The 26,620-nt window shown below is 34.7% G+C and overlaps 3 protein-coding genes across 4 annotated transcripts; 2 read left to right on the top strand and 1 right to left on the bottom strand.

Annotated features, from left to right (window-relative positions):
* The first annotated feature begins 381 nt into the window (after positions 1–381).
* On the top strand, positions 382–6,810 carry LOC592456 (metaxin-2). The gene is made up of 8 exons (XM_791978.4): positions 382–480; positions 1,206–1,262; positions 1,705–1,824; positions 2,564–2,640; positions 3,873–3,965; positions 4,295–4,462; positions 5,122–5,198; positions 5,668–6,810. Exons 1-8 carry the CDS (start codon positions 432–434, stop codon positions 5,831–5,833), a joined length of 807 nt encoding a protein of 268 aa, XP_797071.2. The 5' UTR covers positions 382–431; the 3' UTR covers positions 5,834–6,810.
* An 847-nt stretch (positions 6,811–7,657) lies between these two features.
* On the bottom strand, positions 7,658–15,444 carry LOC592479 (39S ribosomal protein L9, mitochondrial). Of its 2 annotated transcripts, XM_030972447.1 has the most exons (9): positions 15,346–15,442; positions 13,395–13,589; positions 12,511–12,616; positions 11,965–12,124; positions 11,316–11,440; positions 10,670–10,723; positions 10,033–10,137; positions 9,419–9,502; positions 7,658–8,539 (listed from the first exon to the last, which is right to left on the bottom strand). In XM_030972447.1, exons 3-9 carry the CDS (start codon positions 12,607–12,609, stop codon positions 8,444–8,446), a joined length of 723 nt encoding a protein of 240 aa, XP_030828307.1. In that variant the 5' UTR covers positions 12,610–12,616; positions 13,395–13,589; positions 15,346–15,442; the 3' UTR covers positions 7,658–8,443. The 2 variants fall into 2 exon arrangements, with proteins under 2 accessions (XP_030828307.1, XP_011683791.2); XM_011685489.2 differs by lacking the exon at positions 13,395–13,589 and having other exon boundaries at positions 15,346–15,444.
* A 2,911-nt stretch (positions 15,445–18,355) lies between these two features.
* LOC764317 (COMM domain-containing protein 4) lies at positions 18,356–24,151 on the top strand. Its single transcript, XM_001200580.4, has 8 exons — positions 18,356–18,492; positions 19,771–19,842; positions 20,487–20,552; positions 20,901–20,940; positions 21,544–21,663; positions 22,283–22,363; positions 23,002–23,178; positions 23,643–24,151. The coding sequence occupies exons 1-8, from the start codon at positions 18,490–18,492 to the stop codon at positions 23,681–23,683; spliced, it is 600 nt and encodes a 199-aa protein (XP_001200580.3). The 5' UTR covers positions 18,356–18,489; the 3' UTR covers positions 23,684–24,151.
* The last annotated feature ends 2,469 nt before the right edge of the window (positions 24,152–26,620 follow it).

The raw sequence follows: 26,620 nt of genomic DNA, 5'->3' as shown, positions 1-26,620 counted from the left end.
CTACATGCATGTGTATCCAATTTGCTCTGTACTGAAAATTTCATGAATTTTTCTTTTTATTTAGTAGTTGATGATAAGTAATCAATTGTTATTTGAAACCTACCGGTATATGCAATAATCCTGCTAGGATACATGCATGTGTTTAATACAAGATATTTTCTGTAGAGAAAATAGAAATTTACAATATTTTTTTAATAGTCCAGAGCAAATAAGATGAGTGCTAAAACAGTTGGTAAAATTATTGAATGTTGAATTAATGAATGAATTATTCATTTTCACTTTCAATTTTTTGTCCTCTTCCTTTAAAAAAAACATAAACTAGATAAAGTTATGCCTAGACCATCGAAATCCAAGTTCGACCTTACCTGACAGCATAATTTTCCCTTATCGTTTGTGTTTCTAAGGTACCATCAAAATATTTAATACCAAAGATGTCAACTCTAGTTCAGCAAGCAGCTGAAATTCACAATAATGGGAGTGGTAAGTTACATTTATAATACATTTATGGATCATTTAATATTCTTTATAGATTCCAGGAAAATGATGAGTTGAGAGAGTCGATTTGGTTGATTTCCTGGCGTCTAAATGGACGACTGGATAAAATCCGGATTATTACAGTCCCACTGCCTGGATTTCCCGTAATGTTAAATAGTAACACTAACACTAGTAGTAGATCTAGTAGTCTAGACCTAGATCTAGTAGTAGACAACTGTAGTAACAGAATTTGTGAAATCGGCCTCGGCGGCGCTAGTTCAGAAGTCTATCCAAAATGCAGTGACTGTGCACCTGAGAGTTTCCTGGGGCAGCGCATTGAAGAAACTGCTCATATACTGGCAGGTACTGTAACTAACACTAACAGATAAATATGCGTGTGGTTTCACGACGTTCTTGAGCCCAAGAGTTCCCTACCGCGGCGTTCACAGTATACGGTGGAGGTGCCATGGCTCTGCTGTGTTTGTGTTTAGTCAACAAGAATGATGCGACATTACTTTGTGGTTCCCAACTGACTGATGATCAAGTAGATCTAGCCAATTTGTCTATAGAAAGTGATCTTCAAACATTTTCTTTAATCTGATGAATACTATTCATTTTTCTTTTCAATTTATTTTATACTCCTAGTAATATGCTCAGAATATAATTTGGTAATCTCAGATTACTACAAATTTGATTTTTTTTTCTTCTTCTTCTTTCTCCCTCATGCACAGACACGGGAGGCCAGCCACAGATCCCTGAAAATGTAGAGCTGTATCAGCCATATGAAGGTAATCTTTATCAAAATGTCCGTCCCCCCCCCCCCTCCCTCTGCCTCCCTCTTCCTCCCCCTCTCTCCCTCTCTCCCTCTCTCTCTCCCCTCTCTCTCTCTCCCCCTTTCTTTGAGTGTGTGTGTATGTCTCTCTCTCTCCCTCTCTCCCTCCCTCTCTCTCCCTCTTTCTCCCTCTTTCTCTCCCCTCTCTCTCTCTCTCCCTCTTTCTTTGAGTGTGTGTGTATGTCTCTCTCTCTCTCTCTCTCTCTCTCTCATTGGTTTTAATTTGAGAAAGAAATTGTTGAAGATGTGGTCTTCAACATGATCAATTGAGGTTAAAATTACTACATTGTAGCCAGAATTTGTTGAGCATCATTCACTAAGACAATTTTGAAATGTCCTCCAAAATACCTGTATTTTACATTTCTGTTTTCTCCATTGTCCATCCATGTTATTGACAGGCAACCAAATCACTCTTCCAGAGAAGGCCCAATGCCTTGCAGTGAAAGCTTTTCTGAAGATGTGTGACATCCCGTTCCACATCATGCTACGCAGCAATGCAGAGCAAATGTCTCCTTCAGGTGAATATAGGATCAACCAATATGTATCAAGTTGTTTTCATTAAACTATTTGGTCAATCCAATCCAGTTTCTACATGTATGATTCTTTCTGTTGTATTCATCATTAAGTCATTGAAATAACCATAAAGTGGATTCCTTCTAACATTTATAAATTCCCCAAATTACATTTTAAACCAACAAACTTCCCCTGAGTCTTTCATTTTGAAGAATTTATTTTTTGCTTGAGTATGTTACAGTGTTGTACACAATTAAGGGAAATCATTTTCCCATTCCATTTTTCCAAAGATATAAACTTGATGAGTTTATTGTATGTAAGTTTGGAAGGACGAAATTGGGTCTTTGGTATTTTCAGTGAAAGTGAGACTTGAATCGGAGGAGTTTAAACATTGAAAGGTTTTAAAGTAATCACTTTGTTCCATTATTTATGATGATTGCAGAATATTTCCTCTATGAAATTCCTTTGCTAGGTCTGTAATATGCATGCTGTTGTGAATATCCATCCATAGCAGTTTTATTTTTGTGAATAATTCCCCTTTACAAATAATATCTCATTAATATCTCAGTATCCCTTTATAAGTAGGAAAATTCTGTCTCTAATAATTTGATGATGATGAAGATTTCAGGATTTGATTACTTACGATAAGTACATGTGATGTTTTTTAACAACAAAACATACTCTAATTCTCTATTCATATTCAGCATGGTAATTTTCACACTTCTTTTTCTATTTTAAAATCAGGTGCTGTACCTTTCATCAAGGCTGGGGCTGACATTGTATCAGAGTTTGACCCCATTGTAGAATATGTTTCAAAGAAGGTAACTTAACACTCAACTAGCGTCGAAGTTGAATCAATAAAAACATATGTTGCATCATCAAATTACGATACATGTAGAAGGCTAATATGCCTGACTGTCTGAAAATTATTATAACTTGGGTTTCACTGTTTGACAGGACATCCTGTTATTTTAAAAAAATAAACGTTGTCATTGAGGTAATTACTATTGTTTTATTTCATTAAATATTATGCAAACAGAATGGATGTTGACTCATATCCTGCCATGAGACTGCTAGCGCGCTATCGATTGATTGCTACGTTCATGCTAGCGAGCTACCGCTTGTCTGCTTTGTGCACGCTAGCACGCATATGTAATAACAGTTATTGTTCATGCCCATTGCACCGTGCTGAGTGCTTTTGCAGCGCTATTGAAAGTACCATCGCATGCATCAGATTATCGGCTTTCGATTACTCGTCTTTGTCTACCACAGTCAGATTGGATTTTCTCGAGTAATTTAGCAATTTGTTTTGGAGTTTATATAATTATCATCATTATGTCTCCCCATCGCAAGACATGGGTTGGTTTTGACAACTCACTAATAGTGCTTATTTACCTCAGCAAAATTACAAATTCATGATATGATATTGGTATCAATGGAAAGAGGGTGAAATTTTCTACAACTTTTATGTACAATGTTTGTTTATACAACATACAAATGAGAGGTTATAGTGGATCAAACATAGTAAAGATATTTAAAAAAAACATGCACTTGAACCTACCCTAACCCTAAAATTAACTTGGCATACAGGGGATTTGTGGCTGGCACAATAGGGATTAGCACTGTGGCACTGGGTGCATTGTATGGGTGGCAGCTTAAGAGTTAAATAGCAGATGAATATGGTAAAGTTGTTTGTAAAGATATTGTAAGGGGGACTTTGTTACAACTCTACACATCCATTTGACCATCTCTCATCTCCAATTTCTACATTCACTCTTACTTTGGGCCCTTTTTTTGGTATTTTAAGATTCATCATTAAAGTAATGATACTGATAATAATAATAAGAAAGGAGTTTATCACTTCAAAGGATGAATGAACATACATTACCAGTAATCTTATGTATATAAAGAATCTGCAGTGGCTAAAAATGTCTACTCCACCTTTAGAATGATATTCTACCCTACATGTCATTCCAAGCTAATGACCCAATTCATGTCTGTTGCAGAGGCCAGATTGTCTGCATTTTATGATTTTTTTCTTCTTCATTTTCAGGGACTGTCTCTATCAGAGGAGCTGAGTGGAGGTCAAAAGTCAGAGATGAAGGCATACATGGCTCTTTCTATCAACAGGCTCTATCTAGCAGAGGTAAGATTCCAGTTGACTTTAATATACCACATAGTTAAGGTAATTCACTTAATTACAACGTGGAGAAGGAATTGTTGTGCAAGGTAGTTTAAAGTTGCGTTCATGTCAATAAATGTGAAAATGGGAGAGTCAAGGAGAGATTGATTTGCAGGGTGTTTTGATGAGTTGTTTGACACATGATTTTGCAACAATTACTCTACATGTATTTTTATTTTAATGATTTGAAGATGAAATAGCTTTAATCTGTAATATTCAACTCTTGTGATTCTTTGAACACAAAAGAGTTTCTTCTATGTATGTATATTTTCTTTCTATTATATCTTTTGAAGATGTACTTATCATGGAATGTGAAAGAGACTGCCGATCAGAAAACTAAACAGAGGTATGGGTCCCCCTACCCTTGGCCTCTGTCACTCATCCTACCCTACCTGAAGCAGAGAGAAGCCATCTCATATCTCAAGGCTCATAACAGCTGGCAAGACTTCTTACCAGATCAGGTAAATTTATAACTCCAGGCACTAAGACATGCATTCAGTATTATCTAAAATAACCTTGTACAAGGCTTTTAAAGGTCACCTTGCATGGACCCACACATATCTTTTCCTGTGGGACTTCTTACAATAGATCATGTGTGGAATGTGGATTATTGGGGACTGGTCCAGGGTAGATCATACTCGTGGAAGAGGAATTGAATCAGAAAAGTTCCAATTTGTTTGTGTTTCATGCAAGATAACCCTGTTTATCTAGAAAATGTAACTTAGCAATCATGAATGTTGATTCCTATACTAGTCATCAGTGTAATTTTACTTCTCATCAAATGACACAATACCGGTATGTAGAATACTTCAATATGTTGCATGAAGTTTTAATATTCTAGTATAAATTTAATTCAAAAATGTGTATCAAGGAGAAATAAAATGTATTCATCCTTGTTCACTTTACTCAAACTTAAGAGTAAAGTTAGTTGCAATTGAACATTTAATCTCCTACTTGTATGAGCCAATCACTATCTAGGCTTCATATGTTAATTTCTGAAAGATCCCTTTTTGCTGTTTTGCAATAATTGTGTGACCTGTACCTCAACATTCTGGTGTTGATAACTTGAATGGCAAATTTAATCTCATCTGTTTTCTTGCATATAACTTTTACCCTTAAGGTTTATGATGAAGTGAACCTCTGTTGCAAAGCTCTTTCAGACAAACTTGGTGGAGAGCAATACTTTTTCTTAGACAGGTGCGTATAATGATTCATACTTGTGCAGTAATTTTAAAACTTTGCTTTGGCCAGATTTCATGTCAAGTACTGAAGCAGGTGTATTACAACATTTGTATGAGAAAAGAAAAGGGGTACTACATATCTATTTGCATAAGAGAATTAATATTCATGTTATTGCATGTGCAGTGCTCATCAATTATTAACACATAACATAGTTACATTTTAGATACATTTTTGAGTCATGATTCAAGTAAATGATATATTTTAACAGTAATTATGATTATATGTACATGTAGAAATAAATGTTGAGTTAAAAATACTGTCTTAGAGGTAGATCCTGTGGTACTACCCTCTCATTTTGAAATTCATTCCAATTCGGAATTGACATTGATATTGATAAAGTTTTACCTACCAGGTAATCTTTGTTCCCTTTGCATTGAGTGGTAAGATTTTTTGTACCTTTTTATCTCTGACTTTTATTGTTTAGACCCACCGAGTTGGATGCATTGGTGTATGGACATCTTAAGACTCTTCAGATGATGGAGGCAGAAGACAAACGTCTTGCAGACATGGTCAACAAGTACCCCACCCTGGTCCATTTCTGTGACCGTATCCGAGACAGGTACTTCATTGAGAGGGAGAGAAGCAGGTGATGCAAGCAATGACCTTTGACCCCAGAGAGTCTGTCATGAGCGGTGATGATTTGCTTCTAGATGCTATCATAAGAACATTTTTATCAACCAGAGTCTATTGCATGTTCGCCCATTATGTATTGTGCAGGAGATGTTTCAGGGCTGAGACTCTTTATTTGTACATGAGAGCATGTGGTTGACATCTCATGATCTCCAATTGTGGACACTTGCTTGCCGTGTTTCTTAATAAAATGGATTCATGTATAGTTATATTGAAAAGCTAAGCAAAATTTAAAAGCGTTTGTTTGAGATCAAATAATCAAAATGATCAAACGTGTCAACTTCTGTATATAGTATGGCATGTCTATTTAATTGTCTTCACACAATAATAAAGTTATAATAAAAAGAAGTAGAAAATTGCTTTTGTGAGTGCTAGATATATTATTGGTGATTATCATGCAGCAATATTCTTAGCCAGGATTATCTCCAAGACTGAAATTTATTTCAGTCTCAAAGCAGCTCATTACAAAATTATGTGAGAGGTAGGCTTTGTGATCAGAACCCTTGAAAAATAGAATACCTTTATACATATAATTCAAAAAAATATACAAATATCGTAGTGAGAATGTTTTCCCTTTGAATTCTAAGAATGCAATATAACATGTATATATAATGGTGCATATTTAGATTTACATGTGTAAGATTTTCTTCTTACCAGAAGATTTTATGATGTAAATGTAAATTATTTTCTAATTCTTTGATCTATGGTTGGTCTATGGATTTCAGCTAAAAGATTCAGAATAGTATGAAAAACAATTTATCATCATTAAAGATGAAACAAACCTGAATTTGAGACATATTTCAGTTGATATTTTCTTTGGCGTATCTGCACTGGCATTCTTCAAGAGTTGCTTTCATGATGCAGAGATACATGTACATGTACTTGTATGTACATGCAACTTACTTTAAATACATTAAAGGTATGTACATGTAAATTATTTTTTACTGAGCTTTTGATTTTTTTCTTCAAACCAATACGAGAGTGATAGCTGTGAAGAAAGAAAATCAAAAGAGCAAAGAGATGTGAGAAAGAAATGCAAAAGATAGAAAGAAGAGAGAGAGAGAGAGAAGGGGAGGGGGTAGAGGGGATATGAGGAGAGAGATTTCTAGATAAATCTGCTGTTATACAGTGATTTTTGTAACATTGATCAAGCCTAAATTTCTGATTAGTCATAATTTTTTTCTTCTATTTCTCTGATTTTCCTGCTTTCTTTTTAAGAAGTTTTTTTTAGGCTGGGAGTTTGCTTGAAACCTCACATCTTTCTTTTCTCTTTTCACATCGAGGCACATTTTGCAATTTACTTACATTAAATGCCAGGATTCTTATTACAAGCAGCTTACAATTTTTCCCCTAATAAGAAAAATTGTTCCTCTCTCTCTCCATCTCTCTTGCTATGTACGTTTCTCTCAAGCTATTTTGTGCTTTCTTCTCATATCATTCTTCCCCTTGCAGTCTCTCTTTTCTATTCCCCCTTCTTTTCCTATCTCTCTCTCTCTCTCTCTCTCTCTCTCTCTCTCTCTCTCTCTCTCTTCCTCTCTTTCTCATCTCTCCTTTTAATTAAAAATATATCTCCAATTAAAATGCTCATATTGCATAATGCAGTAATTTGTGAATGATATACATGCACCGTATATCTTTGTCCATTCACATAAAAGTGTGATATTATAATAATACATGTACAGTGTAAGTACAATTATGTAATTATGACGGCTGTGTTAACCTATAATTTACATGTAGCTGTAAGCACCGTATGCATAAATGACAAAACCCACACATGATATTGCAATTGTATAATAACATTTATTCAATGTAGAGCACAGTATCTCATATTATTTGACTAACTGCTGTTTTAGACTAAAATTGCCCTTTGTCTCTCCTTGAGTGAATTTGAATCCTACTCCCATTTGGAATTTTGCATGGTCGATGCAAGATCTTGCTAAAGCAAAAAGCATCTAATTCTGAGATAAATAACAAAGTTTTGGGTTATAACACAATGCAGGATTATATGCTGCCTGAGCCTCCATTATTTGATAAGTTATTTGCTTGGATAGAACATTTTACAGGTACTAGAATGGTGGGCAAGATACATGATGTAAATAACTCATTTTCAGAAACTAAGGGTTAGCACTAATTTGCACTTAACCCCTCAATTATCAAACATAATTTACATCAAATGATTCTCTAAATGCATCATGTTTCTGATTTTGGGGAGGGGGGGGGGGGGGGAGAGGGAAGAATAAATTCCTGGTTCTATGAACTACACCCATTTCTCTAATATCTCAATCTCTCAAGTTTCTCAAATACAAATAAAATGATCACATGTAGTATGTAAGCCTTAATTCTGAAATGTGAATGCACATTGAATGGTCTGTATACTCTTTCCTCATTCCCCATGCAAATTAACCATCTGTATAAGGCAACTGATAATTCACTATGAGGAATGTCACTTCAATGTTCTGTTGGGCACATAACAAATCTGCTGCTTATTAAAATCATACTGAGGTGATCACCTATTACTTTTTACTGTAAAAAGAACCTATTTTCTTCATAATTTGACATCATGTATCCTCTCAACTTTCCTCCTCCGCTATTTCTCGTGTTCCTCTCCTCTTAGGCAAGAAGTTAATTACCTCCATTTCCATGGGGACCGTGTCAATGCCATTGATCTGTATGATGAAAATAAATACAATTCACTAGGTTTCACAATAAGATTAAAGAAAAACTTATATAGCATTTTAGACTTCTATATCAAATCGCAGAAAGAACAACTTTGGTCCTGTTTAGGTCACAATTTTAATTGAGCGCTTTTAAAAGTGTCACAATAGAACTGTTTCGGGTACAATATTCACTTTTAGAGGTATAACAGTCAAAACATGCTCTTTACCCGTTGAAATGATCAATAAATATCAAAAGTATGGAATATGAAAATCTTTTACATGACTTAACCTTATTTGACTAGGTACCTAATCATCCAAATTGATCACCAGCAAGATAGAGAATACTAATAACATGTTGGCTACATTTAAGTTGTTTCCAGATTAATGGTACTAAAGTGTACCTGAGTTTAATAGTTTTACTGACTTAGAGGCTGTTCACACCGGCAGAGATAGCGCGTGCTAGACCGCGCTATCTCTGCGGTGTGGAAGGTACAACGTCGTTTCGGTCCGCCCAACAGCGAGCCATGGCGAGCCAAAACGGCGTGCCACTGGAGCACCTCTTGGGGGTGGTCCACGAGAGATAGCGCGGTCTAGCGCGCGCTAGAAAAAAAGGGGGTGCTACGATAGACCGCGCTATCTCATTGCGGTGTGAACAGCCTCTTAATCATTTTGAGAAAGATTACTATATTCAAAGGTGTACCATGCACTTTGGTCATGAACTCATATTTTATAAACCTCGACCATGAATATTTAACAGCTTTATTCTTCAACATGAAATGACTCATTGGCCAAAATCAACATGGTAGTATGATATTGCGGCTGTGTATTAGATTTATGGTCGTAAGGATCAATATTAATTTTTATCATGCTTTGATAATTTATACTCACAGTCACTTCCACTGGGTATGTGCCACATGTGGTGATTGTTTCATCTGGAAGTTTCAGAGCATGTTCAGACACAACTACACCAAGCTATAAGGTGGACAACAAACACAAAAACCTTTGTAATCATGAATCAATAAACCTGTATTGTGGAATAAAAGCTTTTGTTAAAAACCAGGAAAATTTTAATAGTGATATTAATATTTCTCAAAAACTATGAGGAGTTGTGGTTTAGTGTCTAGTGGATTGCAGATCACAAAGTATGGTGTTTGAATCCCTGACACTGCACTAATATCCTTTGCCAAGACATTACCTACATTTGACACCCCTGACCAACTTGGCCCACGTGTAGTAGGTGGATACCTGGTAGGATTGTTTCTTGAATGCACTGAGAACAGAACATTATCATTAATTTAAAGCAGCACATTTTATAAGGTATTGCTCATGGACTCCCTCCAGCTATGTATAACATATACCGGTACATCATTTTACACTTTTTTTGGTGATACAACTCCTGAATACTTCACTACCGGTATGTATCACCAAAGTTTGGCTTGTTTAATCAGGTCTGTCGATCAGGGCTGGGTGGGTGGGAGGGGGGGGGGGGGGGGGGGACTTACCCTTTGCTTGAAAGCATGAATCACATGATCCTTGGTTACTTCAGTCCATTCAGAATCTGCATGCATTCTCACTTCCAACATGTTCTTCTGCAGATGCTTAATAGTCTGAACAAGAAAAACAATGCAGAGCAAAAAGTGATATGCATAGATAAACCCAACATGTCAATCAAGTTGAGATTATAGATTGAAATGATTTCTTTTGACATTAGGTCCCTACTTCCCAATGTTTTTTTCCCCACAACAACCACAACTCAAAGGACACAGTTCCTGTATAGTTTTGTTGAATGTTGGTATCTTAACTTACAAACTAAACAAATGTTTTGTAAATCGTTTTTTTTTACAGATCTATATCAATCAGAGTGACATACAGTGTACGTATAAAACTAGGCTACAACATGAGGAACCAACTTTGTCCATCAAATAGAACTTCATTTGAACCTCAGTCAGTTTATAGGTTGACCGAAAGGAAGACAAAGAGAAAAACACAACTAAGCTACATTGTAACAGTATACACAGACAGCTTTATACATGTTACAATGGAAATAGATCTTAAACGGCTGGATTCTCACTCCACATTTTTTTATTAGTACAAAATAAAAGTTTCCATCTATAAATTTTAATGATTCATTCCACTTACCTTCATTGCCATGGGAGAGAGTCTTCCTTCCTCTGTTGACTCCACTTTCTCTTTCTGTCAACAAATTAAAAGAAAAAATAACCAAATTACACAACCTTTACAGTTTCACCATGCTTTAAGATATTTATCAACATAACTCTGATTATGGTTCCTTTCTTCATTTTTAAAATTTTCATACTAACATTTTTTCCATTGTATCAAACTTCAGAAATCATATAATATACCTATTTTGAATTCTGAATTCCGAAAGGAATGAAGAATGAAGTATTTCAAACAGTAAGAAAATTGGGGCAGTTTAATCCATCTACAGAGAAGGATTAGCTACTTAAAAATACCACCAGGAAAATATTCCATATACTTCCCATGTACAAGAAAGAAAGTCATGTTGATGGTATTGTGTTTTGGTCTTTTAAAAATTGTGCACCTACTAATATAACAAACGCAATTCTCATACACATTGCACAACCTACTTTGTAAGACATAGTGAATGCAATAATCAGAATAAAAAAATTAACAAGTCTCATCCATTATTCATTCCTAATTATATGTCTTCATAGTCAGCTTAACTATCTATCATGTCCAATACAATTAACTGCAGTAATATGAAATCAATGTACAACATATTTGTTTATGTAATTAAACTTGCCTGTATTGTCATCACAAATTCCTTGATATTTTCAGGTGAAGCATATACTGCAGCTCCAGATGGTATCAGTTTGTTCCTGCCTATCCTCTTATCCACCATTACTACCTCTCCTCGGTTACCTATCTCTGGAAAATGATTTGGAAAGATGAAATAACAAACAAATCTAGTGACAAAAATGGGTACTGGATATTCAATAAAATTGATAACATAAAGTCATAAAGTTTGTTAAAAATGCTGCAGATATAGCTTAGATTACACCAGAGAGAATTATAGAGCTTACAGAGCTCTTTAGCAGGCTCTGTAACCCATCCAAAGGCGACTTGGCAATTTGTGCAAATTAGTTCATAATCCTCCATATTTGCAATTGTATACGTTTTTGTTTGCAGACCACCCTGCGTGGAATATTGTTCAATTAGTTTAAGAATGCAAATTATCATGCTAAATCACAACACACATCTAAATACAAATCGGATTCCTACAAAATAGTACGAACCATTATGTACATGTGCAGTACTGGGCAAAATTTTGAAAGTACCCTAACAAATAATCATCTTTGACTATGTAATCAACAAATGTTGATTCTACGACTAACCAGTAGCCCCCCCCCCCCCCACAAAATAACTGGAGATTTTTTTTTTCCGGCACTTACTTGGTACATCTTCTGTGAGGATAAGTTTGAGCTTTTGTCTTGCTCGATGCGTTGTATCCTCTTCTATGATGTAAACCTTGTGGCTCTTCTTTTGCCTCGTGTATTTCTCTCCAAGTTTGGGCACAGGTGGTGGGAAAAGTCGACGCACTACAACTACAGTCTGAAAACAAAAGATCCAAGCAAGTGAGTCATAGATATGTCTTGCAAAATCTAATTTAGTGATACTAAACCTGGTCACACAGAGGACCAATGAAATGTTTAAGCATAATTTTGAGATGAGAATGGATGTGGTTATTCTGCATTAGATAATATCTGACAATTATGGTCGTTAGAATTTGAAAAACATAACACTTTTGAACAAAATTACATTTATCCCTTTTTTCTTCATTTTGTTTACTTTTCATGTCCACTTGGCAGACATTATTTTTAACTTTTTTGAATTTTTTAACTTTCATTGTCATTTTGGTTATCTTGACGTAAATTTAAATTTAGGGTTAACTTGCATCATAACTCCAAAAAATATTAAGTATTCCTTCATACACTCACTCTTAACTGTTGCCATTGTACTGCTGCTGAGCCTCTACAAACACAACCCATGAGCTGAGCGGATCGATTCCATAATGATTGGCTGACTGACGAAAACATGATGACACTGAGAGGAAAGGACAAATATTTAAAATTTATATAAATGCTTGACCTTTGCATTTTACCTTGTGGATCAAAGAATCTAGAGAAATGATTAGGTTAATTTAATATACCGGAAGGTCTATATCATATTTTCTGAAGTACATCATACAAAAAATTGGAAGTAGAATTTTTGTTTTAAAATCTGTGTGACCCTGTAGATTCAGGAGATAGAATATAAGTAATTGATTCAGGACATACCATCTGATACATCACCCCTCCACGGCCCTCTTATTCCCTATAACACTTTTAATATGGTGTTGCTTGAGCTGAGAATACACTGTGTAATGGTGTAATGATGTAATGGGCGTTGTGGCGTGCGCCTGTAATCCAGCTAACACTGGAAGTTACAAACTGATTCAGCCAAGGAATAATGGATGCAGGTTCTAAACTGAGTCACGTCTTTCGGATGGTGACGTAATATAAAGGTCGGTCCCCAGACGTAAATAATCATATCTGATTGTAGACAGAAATAACCATCTGATTTGGGTCATTTCTTTAATAAAACTGACATTTGTTGACATTCCCCAATACAGATGGTAACCCAGAGATCTCGTACCGTGGGGGTAGCTATAGCCAACAATGTACAGCTTTTTTGTCAAAACATTTTCTCCCCGATTTTCTTTATTTAGATCTAATTTTCTGATTTCTAAATCAGATGTAAATTAGGTTGGTATATCATTTGTCCTAATTACAGTTATCAAAATTTGATAACTTAATATTAAATGTATAATTTACGGACTTACTTATATGAATTATCCAATTTGTATCTCCCAACTGTGAAACAGTACGTTCATTCACTCGAACATAGGGCTATATGACCCGGCGGCCAAAATATTTCCGGGTCAACCTACCAAAACATAGCCAAATGGCCAATCAGAGCACTCGTTTCGTGAGAGTTCGTTGGTCAAGCTGGGCTGACTCGTACGTAGCTACGGTACCTATTGGACGTTCGAAATGAAAAAATGAATATTCATCAACTAAAACCAAGACGGATAATGTTGACGACGAGACTTTCTCGGATTAATCATTAATTTAGGATCTAAATGAGCAAGCTATCGTAAGTCAAATAAGCTATATACATGTTACTTTTAATTTGTATTATAATTGCAGCAGTTATGAGGATGTAAAGAGTGAAAATCTTGTTGCATATCTCATTCGTCCGGTTGAACCGAACCATTTGTTTCGTACAGTCCCATACAGTCCCGATAGGCCATACTTCAGTCTCTATAATCGGAGGTCTAGTGGAGCCAGACGTAGTCTCAGTGGAACAACCAACGATTAGAGAGACTGAAGTTTTCGGTCTAATCTGATTAATACACGTCTGTAAAAACCCAATAGTCTATAGATCTATCACACACACGCTGTACTACTACTAGTACCAGTGGAATGGGAGATGTCATGTTCTAAATGAATTATTAATACATGAACAGACATAGACTAATTAGACTCTCTAAACAAACAATTATTTTCTTTTAATTAAATTCGTTCGTTCGTTCGTTTATTCATTTCATTTTCATAAAAAACTCAGCAAAAGCAAATAAACATACAAGTAGATCTAGGCCTATATCATACAAGGTAGAGAATGTTCAGTTTATCAATAACTTTTATTTTTAAATGGTTTTAAATAAGGATTACGACACACCACAATGTACACTTCTTACGACTTTAAATTGGCAATCGGTCAAACAAAGATTAAAATATCACTACTGTTTATTAGCTTTTAAAATTATAAATGTCATGGCCCCAACTTATTTAAAATCACTTATAAATTATAGCACCTTCAACTACTGTACCCGCTATTCCTTAAATGCTCTACTTGACATCCCATACCCCAAAACCGATTTCAAAAAAAGATCATTCTCATATAAAGCAAGCACCCTATTTAATGAACTTCCTTCCTCAATCCAATCAACCAAGTCAATTCAAATATTTAAGCGCGGATGCCAATTGGCAAAGCATTTATTATAGTCGAATCTCCGTTCTTATTTCCCTCTACCGGTATAATTATTTTTCTTATGTTATATATGTTTGTACTCTATATTATGTCAAATAATTATGTCAATGTTTAGTTTTGATGAATGTTATATTTTGTATATAATCCTTGTATTTTTGTATATCGCACATTTGTTATGTACTTAGAGGGCGTACTTGGAAAGCAGTTTTGTTAAACTGAATGTACCTACCCTCTATTTTAAATAAAACTTGAATAAATAAATAAATAAATAAATAAATAACTTCACATGAAATACTCAAATAGGAGATCAAAGGAAAAGCCCATCATTGCCCATGGGGGCCTTGTTTAAAAAAGTTCCCGGCTCCCCGAAGATTATCACAAAAGCCAGTGATAAACACAATTGTAATTCAAGACTAAGGTCTAAAAACTAAAGACAAACAACTACAAAATTATGTGTGAAAATTGGTTGAAATGTATGGGTCTCATAGTGCGTGAGGAAAGGTATAGATCTATTGAATATACAATATGAATGAATCTATTGGCTAAGCTTGGCCCAGGCCGGCCAGGCCTGGCCTGGGCGAGAGAAAATCATGGCGATACATACCACCAAGGTAAGCCAGTACCTACGCCAGAGGACAGGGCAGAGAACCCTGTCCGATCCCGCTTGCTGCGGCTAAAACTACAAGCGCTGTTTTGGAGGAAATTCATTTAAAAAACTCAAATATTCAAAATTATCATACCTTTTGAATACCTAGACTTGACTCATATGGAGTTAAATAAGATCATGAACTTCTCCTAGGAATACGTATAACTCATTAAACAGCATTAGATCTACTAGACCCTATTAGGAATTATGGTTTTCTTCTCAAGCGTGTTAGCCATTCTCCAAATCACAAACAGCTCTGCCACACAAAACTCGGCCACACAAAATTCGTTCCATTAAAGGTATTACAAAGTTTTGGGAAATTTTGAAAAATGGGTGGATAGTGATTCTTTACAATTTTAATATATTTGGATGCCCCTGTGGATGTATGAAAAACACTAGAAATTTTAGCCCCTAAAACACTTCTGCTTTCGAGAAAAATTGAATATAAAGATTTACCGGTGCTCCCGGTAAATTTTGATAAATTTCAAATAGCTCCTACGGCCGTACAATGGTAGCTGCGACCATGAAAATATCAGAGTATGTAGTTGTGGTATATAATTTCCGAACGAGAATAGCTACTCAGTCAATTTTAGTCAATAAACATTGTTTTATAGCTTAATTAATATCTTGACCTTGAGAGGGGGCTATTCAACACAAAGTGTTTATTATTTACAATTTCATAACTTTAGAGTCGATTTCGACCGCGACAACGATCACTGAATATTGTAGGATCGTATATGCTTCCAATATGTTCACTTGAACCAAATTAATGAACCCATACCAAAACTTTGTATTACCTTTAATTTTCCCAACTCGCTGAACAGTACGATAGTGTTATTTTATTTAGCATTTCCATTTCATTTCATTTCATTTTTTTCTCAGTTATACATGTTTAAACAAGCGCGTACGCAGGGGGGGGGGGGGGGTTGAACCCCCTCAAATTATATTATGTGTGTGTTTTGGAGGAAAGCCACCGCCCCCCCTCAATTTTTTTTTAAATAAAAATAATTTTAAAAAAATGCTAATGGTGCCCCAAAAAAGTTTACCTTACCCACGCCCCCCCCCCCAACAGAACGAAATATCGATCGGTCAAATTTCCAAAAAAAAAATTGGGACCCCCCTCTCCCCAAAGAAATTTTTGGGACCGACAAAAATATAAAAATAAGGCCTCCTACCCCTCCCCCCCCCCCTTCCCCCGCTTTTTCAGTGACTGGCTGAGTCGTTTTGAAATTTTCGGCGCGATTTTCACATTTTAAACCCCCCCCGCCCCCCTTCGAAAAAATCCTGCGTACACGGCTTATGCCACTCCAGAGAATCTATGATCATGTGTGATCTGCTATTATTTTATTTGTGGAGTAAATACTTGCATGAACAAAATTAAAGGTGAATTTATAGTTTCACATTAATGTTTTTATGGAAAATTTGCTTTTTTTTAAATTACGATATTAAAATTTACCAACTCAAACGTAATTTTATAACTGTTTTATTAGAAATTCTGCACATTTAAAATATAAGATGATAAGATATAAAAAAAAATATCTTAGAAAACGAAATGGGGATCGATCCCGTTCCCTTGTTGCCACGTCCAGGGGCGTACGCAGGATTTTTTCAAGGGGGGGGGGGGGGGTTTAAAATCTGGCCCAAAATATTTTGCTCCCGAAAATTTGAAAATCGGCCGAAATGTCGCTCAGTGGGGGGGGGGGGGGGGGGGGGGGGGGGGGGGGGGGGGGGGGGGGTAAGAGGACACTTTTTTTTTTTTTTTGGTATCGAAATTTGAAAATTTGACATTTTGCTCCGTTGGGGGGGGGGGGGGATAAGGTCATCTTTTTGAGGTCGGCCATGGGAATTTTTTTTTTTTTTTTTTTTAATTAAAAAAAAAAAAAAATTCCAAAAGGGGGGGGGTTAGGGAAATTTAGGGGGGGGGGTTTACACACAATAAATTACCAAAGGGGGGGGTTTAACCCCCAACCCCCCCCCCCCCCCCCTGTGTACGCGCCTGGCCACGTCCATCATTTCTGTTTGAAAAAAACAGTTTCTTCTATTTATCAGTCATGCCGGTGTAAATTTGCGCGTTGTGTATCATAACGTGTTCAAATTTCTTAGAATAGGAATTGAATGACTCCTAAATTTCTCCTATGTGGGTGTGTAGCATATTCCTATCCACCAATATATAAAGTGCAAAATGATGTCATCAGTTTGATTAGAATTTTTAAAATCATTCACTGCATATCCGAACATCAAATTCCTTTCAAAAGCTAAAGAGTAGTAAGTCGACATAACATGCCCTTTTATAGATGAAAAGACAAAATAAAGTAAAATAATCCCGCGGCAGCATGTGTTTTCCAGCTCTCGTTTAAAAACGAGAAAACCCGTCGTGATCATCACCAAGAACAATTTCATATTTGACAGAGTTGGGACACAAATTAACAAGAGCAACAACGCAATGCCAAGGTAATCCCGAAAGAATTTAATCTCTCTAAAAAAATGCTCTTCGCATCGGTTGTTGATTTTATTTATAAAAACAAAAAGATAGGCCTACAAATTGCCTAGAGAGTTCCAAAATCTAGGTCCAGAAAAAACCCAAAGTATTTAAAGTAAACTTTTTCCTTACTTGGGGTAAGTGAAACGCAGAGGCATATGGTCATGAACTTGACTATTTTTCTTAAAAATGCTGACCAGAGCCTGTGGAAGGACACCAGGGGCGGGTTCCTAGAAACCGTCATAAGTCTAACTTCTTGACTATCCCATTAAAACGTGTGTTAAAGAATTAACACGGGTGTCAATGGTATAGTCAAGAAGTTAGACTTATATTAACGGTTTCTAGGAACCCGCCCCAGAATCGAAGTCGTACATTAAGGCCCAGTTGAAGGTGATAAATATTCTATAACAAGTTTGATGATGAAGTTGGCAGGACAAATCCTTTTTTGTTATGCTATTAAACCGTTCTGCAATGAGAAAATTACTCTATTCATATCAAAGAGATACCAGCTAATATCCTCCTTGTTCATATCCTCTCATCATTTAGTGACAGTTAGCAAGAATGATCCTAGCTACTCGGCGAGTTTAGCAGTTCTGTGACGTACTATCGTAAATATAGATAACACGTGATGCATAGAGCTGAGGGTTTCTTTATGTTTTTTCATTTTTTCTTTGTGCGTTTGATTCATTGAACGAAATCTTGAAGACTTTTCTTTTTCGAGCCGATTTTACGCTTAAATTCTTGATTTGAAAAACAAAAATGGTAAGTTCTTTATCAGGTGCAATTTTGTTTTTTACGACTTGAATGTGTTATTTTTGTGGGAATTTGCAATCTTTTTCAAAAAGGGGCGTTGACTTGAGAGCCTTTGTCGAGTTTTAATAGTGTAGTCCCATGTCTACAAAAATGCGCAGTGTTGTTCTCGTTAGCTTGTAAATCCGGACTCTGTCATTTAGTGTTAGTCGTTTTATTTAACCCAGAAGCCCAAAGAAATATTTAAGTGAAATGCCTATTGTTATGGTTTATTTAGTTCGAAAAACCTCATTGTAATATTGATGATTTTTTATTTTTGTCAACAAGAGTGATAGATTATGATAGAAATGTGAAATTTATTTATTTTTGTTACTTAGTTGGGTCAAACTTCTAAGTATTTTGTTTTGTGTTTCTATTTCATTGTAGATGTTGAAGTAAACATGCATGTAAATCCAATGAACCATATACTTCTACTTTTGATCCCTGCACATTAGTGATGTTAATCTAGATTTTCAAGGAAAAGTACATCTAACAGTAGATTCTACTAGAGTATGATTTGATAAAACTTTAAAAGTTTATTTTTTAATCTGTCTTACTCTTACTCTTAGGTCTACTCCTTCAGAGTTTAGACAATAGTCAATAGGTCTAGTGATAGTAGAGTTAGACGCTGTTAGATCTTCGTTAAATTCTAGATCTTCTATTTAAACTTTTGTCAGTTTTAGTATCATTATCAGACTCAGAGTCTACTTCAATTTTGATGACCGTTTTTTATATACGCACTGTATCACCCATTTACTAAACAAATTGTGTGGAGTGTCGACTAGTCACTAGTGGATACGCCACCAGACTGTGGATCGCAGTGTTAATGATTTAAGTCTCTTGCTGTGACTCTAATGTTTTTGGCAAGACATTAATTATCTACATTTGTCACACTTGACCCAGGTGAGGTAAATGGATACCTGGCAGGAATGAATTCCTTGAAATGCTAGACCGCCATGATCGCAGCCATGCTAAAGCTGGGGTAATAATTATGGAGCACCAGAATTGTCTGACAGACATGAGTGCTTTACAATAACCCACTACATGTATTATTATCATTATTATAATACTAAAGGATATCCATTGACAATTCATGACTCCATGTAATTGTCACATTTAAACAAAAAACTTCTTTGCTGCCAGCTGCCAAAGGTTTAAGATTGCATTCCAGAAAATTAGATTAAAAAAAAAAGAAGTCAAATATATGTTACACTATTTAAATCTGTCACAATTGTATTGCATTTATTACAGAGATTCAGATTTTGTGGAGATTTGGACTGCCCAGATTGGGTGCTTGCAGAGATCAGCATTCTGAGTAAAATAGTAAGATTTTGATGATTTTTTAAAATCTATTAATCACTATTATCCTTCCAAATCTGCAAACGCAGTTTTCTTATTGATGGATGCAGTCATTCATTGATTAGTGGGTTATTGATCATCTAAAATGCACATGTATTTTTATTTGAATCCCCCCAAACCCATCCCTCCAAAACAAAACACACACTCACACACACACACACACCAAACAAAACATAACATAACTTTAAATGAAAATGAGTTAATGATATGATAGGTGTGTAGAATTTGTTCACAGAAAATCACATTTCTAGAAAGTTGAGTTTCTGCCCTTTCATATGACACGTCCATCAGGAAAAATGAGCAAGGAATGACAAAGCTCTGTTTGTTTAAAGTCGTGCTTGCATTTCCATAATGTTATCAAACAAATTCGTTTTCACTGGCTGCCTGCCGTAGCAACAAGCAGAATTTACAAAAAACTTAACTCCGTTTTGTTGACAATCAGCCATGCATGAAGTCTTTCGTCTATGGCTGATTGTCAACGAAACAGAGTTAAGTCTTTTTGATAATTCTCTTTTTTTTTTTTTCTGGGACGCACGGTATATATATTGCAATGTCATTTATCAGTTCCTCGATGATATAATTTCATTGTATTTTCTGTCACAATACAGACATCAGTTAAAATGAAGCTGTTATGTGGGCAAGTCATCAAAGATCTACTTGGAGATAACATAGATGTAAGTAATTTTTATGTTTTACATTGGTATTTCTGCAAATATCTATTGTATTTTCATGTTTAGCTATTAGCCCATATGGAGACTGTACATATTTCTGTTGTATTTGTTGTAGGGAGAGGGGCCATTTTGGGATGATGTTGAACCTTTGATCTATTAGGGCAGTTTTATTTAATAAAACACTTTTCCTATATATTTACCTAGAGGTATCTTGGTGTAAAGCATTGTCAATGTCAAACAATGATAACAAATTACATTTAGTATGCTCTCTATAGTACTTAAAACTATATCACAGTGTTTACAACCTATTGATGATATCCTATTTGATTTCACCTTTCTTTGTAATGACAGTTTGAGAAAGTTTACAAGTTGACAGCTGATGCCAAGTATGGTGAGTAACTGACCAAAATTACAGACATTTGTAGAGTAGAATGATATTCATATTATCTAAATCAGTATTGTTTTTAAATTACTGTATGTAGTAATTTACTGTCAAATAGATGAATAATTATTGCTCTTACTAAAGGCAAAGGCAGGACATGAAATATCCCAATGAATTTTCAATTTATCATGCGGTACATGCAGACATACATCATCCATGTTACATATGCACAAACAATTTCTATTCCAGATATATTTTACAAGCCCATAACAGTACATTTATTTGAAGTTGCTAAAATATTTGTTTAGAATCTATTCTGCTAATGTATTATAGAACTTTGTAAAGAAGGATCATTGGACACAGATTACATGATGGTTCACCATCCCCCCCCCCCAAAAAAAAAGAAAATGGTGAGAAATAATAAAAAAGCATGAAACAAAAAGAAAGCGTTCATAAAAAGACATTCATCAGTATTTCTTTTATATGTGGCACACATTTGATTTTTTTTAATGATTTTGATATGCCTTAATGGAATTTAATTCTGAACTGGAGAAATGGTAACAAGTAAAGTTTTTTGCTAATTTTACCCTAACAATTTGTCTATGATTACAGAATCGAGTGATGTGAAAGCCAGCATTGCTGCTCTGTCATTCATCCTATCAAGTGCAGCTAAATACAATGTTGATGGGGAGTCACTCTCAAATGAGTTACAACAATTAGGCTTACCTAAAGGTATGAATCTCTGACACAAGTTTTATTTGTATTTACACCTATACCCACAATGGATTTTTTTGTATTTTCTTATCTATCTCATTGACCAAATTTTATTTAACATAGAATAAAAATAAAAGATTTACAGGAAATGTAGATAAAAGGTATATTTTTTTGTTTTATTGTTTCCATATTACCATTATGAATTTGTGAGACATTGTAGAGCAAGATCCATGAGCGCCCACCAGAGGCGGACTTCTGCACTATACAAGAAGTCTTTATCATCATCACCATCATCATCCTGTATGAATGCCGATTTGAAGAAAAAAATGTATTTTTTTTTTATAAATGTTGTTATTATTATTATTATTATTACTTGACTGAATCAGGGATTCCTGTAATAATATAAATCAATTACATTCATGGATAAGACAAATTTTACCTGAAGCAGTTAACTCCAACTTTTAGAAATATGATTTCATGGCATGTTAATCATTAATTGTAACTGAGTTCAGGTGTAAATGGGTAGCAAGATATGAAAAAGACCATATGGGTTGACAGCCCTCAGGAACCGGATGAATGTTCAGGGGGAATGTGAATTACAGATTTCAATGAGTTTATATTTTATTATTCTGTGCAGAACATTCCACAGCTCTGAGCAGGTCATATGGAGATAAAAGAGAGAAGATGCAAGAGAGTTTCAGATCCAGAAGCCTGAGATGTAAGTTGGAGATAAAATGAGGGGTGGGAGTGGGGAGGGGGCGCAGCAAACACACACAAATATTGAATTACATATGGGGAAAAAAATTGGCAATGGGATTATTTTAGTACATATATAGGAAAGTAGTTTTGCCTCTCAACACTGCATGAGGAGGTTTTTTTTTTTTTTTTTAAACTATTTTTTGTATAGTGTAGTGTATGTTTGGCTCAGACATCGGAAAGTTAAGACGAATCAGAATACAAAAGATAAAACCAAATAAGTTTTCTATATTTGACTAACCATGTTGGTTCTCATTACTTTAACTAAATCTCTTTTATTCCTCTTTGGAAATGACATTATCAGCTGGACACTATATAATTGTGTCAACGCCTGGAGATATCCTTGCAGTTTTTGTACACCAGTGTAAAAAAAATACTTTTCTGTTTGCGGGATGTCTTTAAAGATTTGGTGTTGATTAAGTGATTTTCTCACAGTGATATTAAAGTATTCTATTGTTTTGTTGTACCACAGTTCTGTTTCAATTAACCAGAGCACTTTGGGAGCTTTAGAGAGATATATGTGTATATTTCTACACATTATTTAAGTCAGTGATACAAATTCATTTGCTTTTCTTTCTTCCTTCCTTATGTATCTCTCAGTATCGAAGTTTGATTCAGTAGACTGGAGAGTAGATTACATTCTTGGTTCCAGTGAGATAGAGACAATCAAAGAGCCTAATCTACAACTCAGACTCAAGCTACGAGATACAGACACAGATGCCATCAATGTCACATCTTTCTCTATTTCCTCAGAAAAGTTTAGAACCCTACTAAGTGGTAAGCTTCATTTTCAATTATATGTAGTCAATGTCATACAAGTTCAAAATCTGTGCTTTAAGTGTGTCAAAATCATGTTTGAAAAGTTATAGACATGTTCAGCCTTGACAACAAAAAAATGAATTTAAATTCCTTTTAAGGTTTGCACATTATACTGGTTCATTTAAGAGTTATGTGCAAACACTTTTATCTAGATTGTGTTATGAACTGTACAATTTAATAACTGTAAGCTTGGTTATTCATCATTAAATAGTTTCAAAACATTGTTAGAGTCCCTTCTTATTACTCTACTCAGTTTCATGTACTGTAATATTGAGAATTTCTCTCACAGGTCTGGCATTGCATTTTGTCAACATTCCATATGATGTGATGATTTCAATGTAATATTCATTCTTTAGCCGTATAACCTTCTCTTGCTTAGTCATGTTTATTGCTTATAATTTTCCTTTCATTTTGAATCTCAGAACTTCAGCAAACTCTAACACTCATGGATGGATTATCATAGCACTGATGATGGGACTACGTACTGAAGAGCTACACAAGTATTATACAAATGTCTATTAATGAAATATAGTTTCTTAGGTAGGATATTATTATTTTTTATTAGGCTTTCTAAAGCCATATATGTTTCATGTTTATGTAATGAAAATATAAAGTGTTTTAATCTCCTTTACAATTGTATGTTTGATTATGTGTAAAATTGCCTATTAGAGCCTTATATCCATAGGAGTGTGAAGGATTTGTTTCCATATGTTTTCTAAACATATTCAAACCCAAATATTTAAAAGCTATATAGGCCTCGATGCAAAAGATTAATTCTTCACTGTGTTTTAAAGTTTTGAATTTTGTTAATTTGGAATCAGCTACATGAGAGACAACAACAAAACACTAAAGCTTCAGGCCTGATAAAGTCCCGATTTAAATCGGTGTCCCGGTTTTTTTTTTTTTTCCTGATTTTTTCCCGATTTTTTTTTTTCCCGATTTAATTTTTTTTTTTTTTTTACAAATTTTTACATTGCTTTATGAGAAATATTATTAATTTGCACTTTTAAACAGAATGGTATCAAAATAAATTTGCTATGGTTGAAATAAATACTGTATGTGTTCCTTGGAGATTGTCAACAATTTGTGCACTTAGACTTAGTATCATTCTAAAAACATGAAAATATGGAGGCAATTGAGTATATGTAGTGTATTGATGTTGATACTATGGACATTTCCACCACTTTGGGAGCTATATTATTCAAGTTATTTAAATGAAAATATCATGCGTTCTTTAGTAAATATATGGACTTCAAACACATGGTCTGTAACCTATAAGTGTCACTACAAATTATAGAATAACCATGTAAGCACCAAGAAAGTTATATTAGCTGTTTGTAATGCTTCATGTATCTGAAACAAGTAACTATTACAGGTCAGGTAGGTCTGGAGGCTTTAGAATAGAACCTCTCTTGTCTTTTATATGTCATTTTCTACATGTTTAGTTTTCTTTACTTCATTGTTGTTTGTGTAATGTCAATATTGCATCAGTGGAGACATACCCCAAAAATAGTGGTACCAGTATCTAAAGAATTTAATTATTTTCCACAAAGAAGATGCTCTGTCTACCTTAACATGTTATAGTGTAAACCTGATTTTGAACACTATAGGGGATTGCAGTTATATGTATGCATCCGTTTTTGTAACGTTTACACATAGAAAGATAATTGTATGTACATGCACAAAGTGCTTTTGTGTTTAAAATAATGAAGAGAATGTTATTTTTGGAGAAATTAAACATAATTATACCTATGCTTGGACTGAGATGACTTTTAATTTAAATATTCTCCATTTCTGTATTCACTGTACATGAGACATGGAAGTGTCAATTATCAAGTATAGCAGATATAGAATGTTTTATACAACACCTACGTGGATCCTTGTCATTTGATTGGACGATTGTTGGTCACATGATATTCAATAGATGGTATATTGCACGGTCGTGCATTTTTGGTTATATGCGCCGTGCATTTTTGGTTATATGCAGACTGCGTACCTCTCTGCTGCATGTGCGCGCGCGTATCCCTGCGTGTATCTGACGCGAAGGCAATCTGCATGTAATTGAGAAGGCTCGACTCGAACTGTAATTTATCTTTATAAGGAGTAAAGCATAATTTGTTGATTAACGTTCTATTAGGTCTTCTTCGATGTTGTATAAAACAAATAATGAATGTTTTTCATTCGTTTAATAGTGCAAATATTTTCATTCGTTGAAAGATTAACGTTAATTCTATTCAACTCGGCTGACGCCTCGTTGAATAGAATGTTAATCTTTCAACTCATGAACATATTCGCACTATTGAACTCATAACCATTCATTATTTGTATAAAAGTGAATGGTGTCATGAGCTAAATATCATCTGAAGACAACATGTTTGACCACTTAGGAGTTGTAATCATGAGAAGAAAAAAATAACTGATTTGATCTTGCTCTCTCTCCAACATTCATCTCTCAATCTTCCTCTTTCTACCTGGATATTTATTGGGTACTATCTCTCTCACTCTCTCTCTCTCTCCCCTCTCTCTCTCTCTCTCTCTCTCTCTCTCCCTCTTTCCCTCTGCTTATCAGTTTATACAAAGCATATTGACTTTGTGATTCAATCAGAGTGTATGTCGTTTCTCTTTTGTGACCAAACATTGAAGAGAGAATGTTATTTTGGAGAGATTAAACATAATCAATGCGTTCTTTTCCCTCTTTCCTTCTTTTTACTTCCTCTCCATAATCTCTAACTCGTCGTTGATCCAAGCTCTATCCATTCCTCTTTTGCTTGACTGAATGATTGTGTGATCTGGATGTGTGTTTCTGACTACTGTATGTCGTAGGTTTGAATGAATGTAATACAAATAATATCCAAATCTTTCAAGGCGCAAAAATAATGAATATTGTAGTAGTAGTAGTAATGGTTTATTGAATAAAAATCAATCGCGGCTCGAAAGCCGAATTACAGGTTTTGTACAATAGTAAAAGCAAACATCAAAATTACAGGAATCAAAATAGGTAATAACATGTAGTAGTGAGATCATAATGACATAGATTAATTACAATAACAACAATTATTTTCTTACGGCAGTGCCAGTTAGCATTCATTGACTACACCACTACACCATACTACTATTGATATAAATATTACTATTATTATTATTATTATAATTATTATTATTATTATTATTACTATAATTAGTATCAATAATATGATAACAATAATTTGTATCAACATTATTACTAGGATTACTATTAACAACGGTAAATATCAAATATTTTACTTAAAATATTGCACTTAAATCAAGTTCAAAGTACATACAAATTTCAAATTTCATAAAAATCATTTTAAACATGTAAAAGGTACGAGAGGAAATACAAGGGTTATTTGATAATGCAATAATCAGACTAGAGTGAGTA

Source organism: Strongylocentrotus purpuratus, unplaced genomic scaffold, assembly GCF_000002235.5.
Source record: "Strongylocentrotus purpuratus isolate Spur 01 unplaced genomic scaffold, Spur_5.0 spur5_scaffold_6, whole genome shotgun sequence".
Taxonomy (NCBI): Eukaryota; Metazoa; Echinodermata; class Echinoidea; order Camarodonta; family Strongylocentrotidae; genus Strongylocentrotus; species Strongylocentrotus purpuratus.
This window is presented reverse-complemented; position numbering and strand designations above follow the sequence as displayed.

Coding starts and splice junctions, on each gene's coding strand:
- LOC592456 (XM_791978.4), top strand. CDS start 432: ATGTCAACTCTAGTTCAGCAAGCAGCTGAAATTCACAATAATGGGAGT. Junction 481..1,205: donor AATTCACAATAATGGGAGTG/GTAAGTTACATT, acceptor CCTCATGCACAG/ACACGGGAGGCCAGCCACAG. Junction 5,199..5,667: donor CAATACTTTTTCTTAGACAG/GTGCGTATAATG, acceptor TTTATTGTTTAG/ACCCACCGAGTTGGATGCAT.
- LOC592479 (XM_011685489.2), bottom strand. CDS start 12,609: ATGTTTTCGTCAGTCAGCCAATCATTATGGAATCGATCCGCTCAGCTC. Junction 11,441..11,964: donor CCTCACAGAAGATGTACCAA/GTAAGTGCCGGA, acceptor ATCATTTTCCAG/AGATAGGTAACCGAGGAGAG. Junction 10,138..10,669: donor TCTCTCCCATGGCAATGAAG/GTAAGTGGAATG, acceptor TTTCTTGTTCAG/ACTATTAAGCATCTGCAGAA.
- LOC764317 (XM_001200580.4), top strand. Junction 21,664..22,282: donor ACAATTAGGCTTACCTAAAG/GTATGAATCTCT, acceptor TATTCTGTGCAG/AACATTCCACAGCTCTGAGC. Junction 22,364..23,001: donor CAGATCCAGAAGCCTGAGAT/GTAAGTTGGAGA, acceptor TGTATCTCTCAG/TATCGAAGTTTGATTCAGTA.